This window comes from Protobothrops mucrosquamatus, unplaced genomic scaffold (assembly GCF_001527695.2).
Source record: "Protobothrops mucrosquamatus isolate PMUCROS unplaced genomic scaffold, P.Mucros_1.0 scaffold3387, whole genome shotgun sequence".
Classification (NCBI taxonomy): Eukaryota; Metazoa; Chordata; class Lepidosauria; order Squamata; family Viperidae; genus Protobothrops; species Protobothrops mucrosquamatus.
The window spans coordinates 115,976-122,637 of record NW_015389369.1 but is presented as its reverse complement, the minus strand read 5'-3'; the positions used below and the strand labels follow the sequence as shown (position 1 = coordinate 122,637).

The window sequence follows — 6,662 nt, the reverse complement described above, 5'->3', positions numbered from 1 at the left end:
TTTTTTTTTTTTTTTTTTTTTTTTTTTTTAGGTACTAGCACAAATTAAACTTTTTAAGATGAAATTTTAGGTGGCGATCTTAAAAGCCTCTCTCTGTAATCTAAAATAAAACTGGCTAATTGGTACGCTTCCCTGCTTTTATGGGTTATATTAAGATAAATTAAGCGAGATTAAAATCTTATTTGATTTATTTACCTTTTGCAAATGAAGACCGTTTTAAGGTTACATCCTCTGCCTCTGACGAAAAGCGACCGCAATTAGTCAAGTCAGAAAGTCTTTAAAAGCTTTGTTTATTGCTTCCGGCACGGAGTAAGGTTGTCATTAAGGTATCAAAACTCTCAGAAAACAACAGCAACAAAAAAATATTCCAAAGTTGCGCTAATGAAGAAATGCTCAACAAGATGAAAACTAAGTCACAGGTTATTTTTGATTCTCTGGTTTTTTTTTTAAATTTATCTGATTCAGAAATACATTAGCTACCGGTATTTTAAAACAAGAATATTTTTTTTTTAAAGTTGGAATCCAGCTGCTCAAAACCATTTGGATACTTCCTTTAACAACTCTTTAAATCTAAATTGTGTGCATAAATGGAAAACAAAAGAGAGATAGCTATAGTAAATGTTGTAAGGCACCTTTAGGTTTTTACCATATTTTTTAAAAACAAAAATAGTTGCACAGTATTTTAAGAGGAACCATTTTATGCTGATGGTTGTTAAAAAAAAATCACTCCTTCCCTGTTTACTACTATTTATTAAGGTTTTTAAATAAATAATGCATACTCTCACACACACTGATTTTTCTTTCAAAAGTTTATTTAGTATCAAGCAAGAATAAACTTTGCTTAACACTACAGAACATTTCAAGACTCAAATTACAAAATACCACATTATTTGCATTTGTGATCTCTTTCCCTTTTTACGCATGTTTGCAAGAGAAAAAACTAGCAAAATAGTTGAAAGGTAAAACTAGAGAAGAACTTAATTGTTGAAAACCTTTAAAATAAAAGGTTACGCTTAGGTTAAAATAATAGATTAACATGTTTAGTAAACCTAGCTTGTTTTTAACACTAGTTAAAGGTTTTTTTTTCTTTTTGTATTTTTTTTTTAATCACCTATTTTCCTTTTGTTTTTTTTTCCTTTTTTTCTTTTCTCTCCCAAATTACAATCCAGAAATAAGAAAGCTCATTTCGCGTGTCTTCCTTCCTGTACAGGTTTTTCAGTCAGCAAAAAATAGATTAAGCTCAGTCCGTCCATTCAGATTAAGCACTTTGATTTTAATAAAAAGGGATTGTTCATAGAAAAAAATTACTTTGAACAGTTTACAGGACTGGTGGAGATTGGGCAATTCACAACATCGGACAGAATAATCAGTATCTGGCATATGGCTGCTCTCTGTAGCTTCCTTTTGTTGACCTTGCTGAAGGAGCCTTGTGCCTTGAGTTGGTCCACTCTTCCTGTCCTGAAATCACAAAGGAAAAAGGGTAAGACGTTTTTCTACCAATCTTCAAGGAGAAAACATCTATTTTATTGTATTTTTTCCAGATGGAGGAGAAAGGGGGTAAGAACCATCCAAAGGGAAAGGCTTTCACCCTTCCTTAATACCTTTTCCTCTGCCCTCAGCGACACAAAACTGCACGGGATTTCGGAACAAAAATTCAAACCTAGTTCAGAATAAGGATGCAGACCTCAGGCTGAAGTCTCAGTAAAAGCCAGGCCCAAGCTTAATTCCTCACTGACAACTGAGCTCTAGGTCACAGAATTATACTGGTGTCCTTTTCCCCTCTTTAGCAACAGTTAAAACCTGTCCTTTTTCCTCGTATAAGGTTGTGAGTTACATCTGTCTAATTGCATGAGTGCAGCATGCCTAACAGTTCCTTCCTTCCTTCCCCTGCCAACTTCCTCTTCCTGTCCTTCTCACCTTCTTTTTGTTCCCCTTCCTCTCCTCTCCCCTTCCTTCCTTCCTTTCTTCCCTTCCTTCCTTCCTCTCCCTCCCACCCAAGAAAGGAAAGAATAGAAAAGAAACAATAACAGCATTATTCCACTCATCTAAACCACTTTAAAAAAATAATAAGGCATCAGCAATAAAATCCTCAGAAAAACACAGTGAATGTGTGGATCTTTTTTCCCTCTGTTTAAAAGCAAGCACTCATTTCTCCCCTTGGAGAAGTAATTCTTGACTGGGGTATCCCAACCTCAAATGATTCCTCCTTTAACTATACATATGAGAGCGCAAGGATGGATAACATGAGTGCATTTCTGCCCGCTGCCAGGAGTTCGATCCTGACTGGCTCAAGGTTGACTTAGCCTTCCATCCTTCCAAGATTGGTAAAATGAGGACCTAGATTGTTGGGGGCAATAGGCGGACTCTGTAAACTGCTGTAAAGCAGTATGAAGTGGTATATATGTCTAAGTCAGACATGTCAAACTCACAACCTCGCGTGACGTCGTGCAATGTATCAGAGCTTTTTTGCCACTGCCGGCAATGGGGTGGGCGCGGCTTCCGGATGATGCGTCCAGCCCGCGGGCCGGCAGTTTGACACCCCTGGTCTAAGTGCTATTGCCATTGCTATATGAAGACCTAATCATCTTCAGAAAACTGAATCCAAGATTGAGACCATTCTGTACGTCTGGGGTTCATTGTGTTACTCTGTTTACATTGTTAGAATAAGTAAATCGGTAAATTGGAATCAGGAAGGGGATGATAAGATGCTTCAGGTCACAGGTCACCAAGACAAAGCAAGGAAACCCTGTCAATTCCCATATGATGAGCCGTGGTGGCGCAGTGGTTAGAATGCAGTATTGCAGGCTGACTCTGTTCACTGCCAGCAGTTCGATCCCGACCGGCTCAAGGTTGATTCAGCCTTCCATCCTTCCGAGTTCAGTGAAATGTGGACCCATATGCTGACTCTGGGGGGGGGGGCATATGCTGACTCTGTAAACTGCTCAGAGAGGGTTGTAAAAGCACTACGGGGCAGTATATAGGTCCTATTGCTATTGCAATAAGTGATTCTTGATTCTTTTCTTTACAGGATTATTTGCTACTTCCCCCTCCAGTCCCTGTGCATTATTAGGTGGGAGAAGAACAGGAGAACTGAGATTTGAGATGGTGTCAGCAGAAGTAAGGGAAGATAGCAATGACTCACTCCCCGTTTGCACCAAGCACACCGTAAGCTCAGGGCTAAAATGTTCCCTGCAAGAAGGCAAACAGGAAACAACTCATACTGATGTTGAAGCATGGAACCGTCAACGCTCTAAAGTCCACGGAGACCAATTTAGCATGTTGCAAGGGGGAAAAAAAGAGGAAGCTTCGGTGACTTTTCTTTTCAAGAACTCGTGTAATCAGCTGCTTCCGCTCGAGGTGACTTAAGAGTCATTTAAACCCGTGACATGGAGACAGCTTGCACGGTAGAATAATTTACTGTCTCACGACAAGTTAAGAAGATGGTTGCTTCAATTGAGAAATGCTGGGGTTTTTTTTAATCTCCTCCCATCTACAAAGAGCCCCAGGGAAACAGGAATTAAAGTCTTGCCCCCACCCCCAACATCTAGCAATTAGCAGGAAAATCTGCAGTCACTCCCTCTGACAACATGCAAAATGTGGTGCATATGTCTGTGATTGTGTGAAAGTGTCACTATCAGTCCCGATTGAAATTTCGAGTCCCCGAAACCTAAGCCTCAATTTTAACTTTTATCCAATAGCATCTTGGGACATCCTTTATATAATACTTCTATTCCATTACAACTTTTCAAGATTCAGCTTTTGTGCTCCAAACCCTTGCTTTTGTTTCATTCGATCCCATTCCCTTTCCCCATTCCATTTCAGGGCTGGCTGGGGAATTCTGGGACTTGAAGTCCACACCAGCTTCAAGTGGCTGAGGTTGAGAAACACTTCTAGAGATGAAATGGAGTTGTTCCATAAACTGTTGTGCCCGTGCCGTCCAAACTAGTGGAACGGGCAAATACCTTGGCCAAATTCCCTTACATGGCCAGCCATTTTGGGTATTTCCCAACCCCATTCTACAGTTTGGCTGGTGAAATGGTAAATTTAACTTCCTAATCGCTCCACTTTGGGACTGACCCCGCAATCCCCTGCTGTATAAAATGGCAAATGAAAAGAATCACAAAGCAGCATCATATAGGCTAGCCCAGGGGTAGGCAACCTTGGCTCTTTTATGACTCGGGGACTTCAACTCCCAGAATTCCTGAGCCAGCCATGCTGAGAGGAAAGGGAGAGGTTTCCAAGCTGAGCCATGCTGGCTCAGGAATTCTGGGAGTTGAAGTCCACGAGTCATAAAAGAGCCAAGATTCCCTATCCCTGGGCTAGTCCAATCATAGTTCCATGCAGGAATTTAAACCCAGCAACCCTGAATTGCGGTGATCTAACATTTACAATAACCATACACAATAAAAATAAATTCCTTCCACCCCCCCGCCACACACACCTTTCTGTGTCTGAAACTAACATTGCTAAATTTTCACTTGGATTCTGCCTTCCTGTCATTTCAAACTCCTGCGTATACCCGCATGCCGGAACGAGAGAAAGGGAACGTATCTTGAATAATTTCATCTCCATTCATAATTCATTCCCATTTTCAATAGTAACGACAACACGGAGCATTTTCGCTGTCAAGGCTGACTCGAAATACAAATCTACTCACAACTTGACAACAGAAACAAAGTGAGGGGGGAGGGGAATGCTTGGAATGTATTGGGAGCTGGGGGGGAGGTGAGGAATTTACTTGAGCCTTTTGCAGCCTGAAAAAGTCCCAACACTTCAAGGTTGTGCAGCGGGAACCTTTCAAAGGTGCAGACTGTTTTCCCAAAATAAAAAGATTGTGTTGGATTGGTGAACAATGGATGGCCCAAATGGGGGGGGGGGGAGAGAGGGAATTAACTATGCTGTGGTTGTTGTTTTTTTGCAGGTAAACCTGAAGAGCCAGCTTCACTTCTTCTGTAACTGTATAGATCTATCAGTAAAGTTTATACTCTTGGCCAGTGCTTTTTTTGTCATGGAAGTCAACGGAACAGAGTTCCGGCACCATTGTTTTAACAGATTTTCCAAGTTTTAAAAGTAACTTTTGAAAATTTGATGTTTGGTCCACGTGGACTTGAATCTCCCTGTTGAGCATAGCAGGTTGGAGGCAAAATCATTAAAATGGTGCAAGCAGGCTGCTTTTGTGTGTCGAGTCCGATGCATGCGTACTTTGTCCGGCTGCTCGGCTTGTGATTGGTCATGTAGTCGCCCATTGCGAGCAAGGACCATTATGTTTGTTACACAACTGACGTGTGTGGGTGTGTGTACATTGATTGACTATGTGCGAAAGGTAAATAAAAGATTAACAAGATGTGAGTTACAAAAAAAGCACTGCTCTTGGTAAATAATGTCCCAGGAGTTTCTTTTGCTGCATATGCCAACGGGACAGTTGACAAATTACACTTGGAAACACACGGGCACCATCGCTTCTTCTTCTTCTTCTACATCAAAGTTTATTCCAGAGCATTAAAAGTACTCACTGTAAGAATCGTACGTATTGTCGTCCAAGCCATGGGCGTAGTCATAGTAATCACCACTGTTTGGAAGAAAAAAGAAAATATATGCATCTGGTTACAAGACAGTATGAAAATATGAACCTACTTAAGCGGATCCATTTTTGCAAGGCTTTCAAAAGCAGCAAGAAGACATTAGTGGGCACTGCATATTGACACACTAAACTCCAAGCATCCCTGTGTCAGGTGACCATAAACAAACAAACACACACACACAAGCACACCCTTTGAAGGTCCACCATGATGTATAGGCAGACCTGAGGCTTGAACCTGAAGCCCCCCAGATGTTTCTTTACAGTTGCTCCCAAAGCTTCATCAGCAAGGCCAAAGGACAGGAAAATTTGGAGGTTTACCAAAGTGGCATTAAAGAGCTCTAAATTCAGACGGCTAAATATATTGACTTGGTAATGCTTCAAAATGGCCAGGATGCTAAGTTGGAATTGTCTTTTTTTAAAAAGAAAGAAAGAAAGAAAGAAAGAAAGAAAGAAAGAAAGAAAGAAAGAAAGAAAGAAAGAAAGAAAGAAAGAAAGAAAGAAAGAAAGAAAGAAAGAAAGTAGCTCTAGTCCCCAGAAAGGTTCCTTAGTGGAAAGTAGAATGCCAGGGAGGGAGGGAGGGAGGGAGAGAGAGAGAGAGAGAGAGAGAGTGCCATTTGCTGCCTGTGTCTTTTCAAAGTAGAGAAGAATGAAATGTCTTCTCTTGTTGGTTGTGTGGTTAATGTTATGGGCTTAGTGGTCTGTTACATTCAATGTCTCCAAGGCATGAAGGAATTTGCTGGTCACCATCTCAGAGGTGGCACTAAGGACCCCTCAACTGACTGCGGGTCTACTTTGGGCCAACCTGGTCCTTGACGCAAGCTAACTCCTTGTTCTACTGAATTCTTTAGATTCTTTTCAGTAACAAAAAAAATAAAAATGAAATGCGACTAATCTACTGTGACTGGTCCCATCCATCACAGCAACTGCTTTGCTAAAGCCCCCCTAATATGCTGTCAGGTTAAATATGTCCTCTGATCCAAACAGACTGGCCCCTCCCTGCTCTACATTTCTGTCTTGTTGACTGAGACAGATGTTAACTCTTACAGCTGGAAACTTTTGAAACTAAGGCGTTCCTTTGACA

At 41.0% G+C, this 6,662-nt stretch overlaps 1 protein-coding gene across 1 annotated transcript in view; it reads right to left on the bottom strand.

The window, feature by feature from the left end:
* Positions 1–800: 800 nt before the first annotated feature.
* The window catches only part of KHDRBS3 (KH RNA binding domain containing, signal transduction associated 3), a 121,195-nt gene continuing 115,333 nt past the window's right edge, over positions 801–6,662 (bottom strand). Inside the window, exons 8-9 of the mRNA XM_015826928.1 lie at positions 5,514–5,569; positions 801–1,458 (exon numbers count right to left, since the gene is read on the bottom strand). Of these exons, the coding sequence (XP_015682414.1) occupies positions 1,367–1,458; positions 5,514–5,569 (148 nt within the window). The 3' untranslated portion in view covers positions 801–1,366. The remainder of the gene's footprint in view (positions 1,459–5,513; positions 5,570–6,662) is intronic.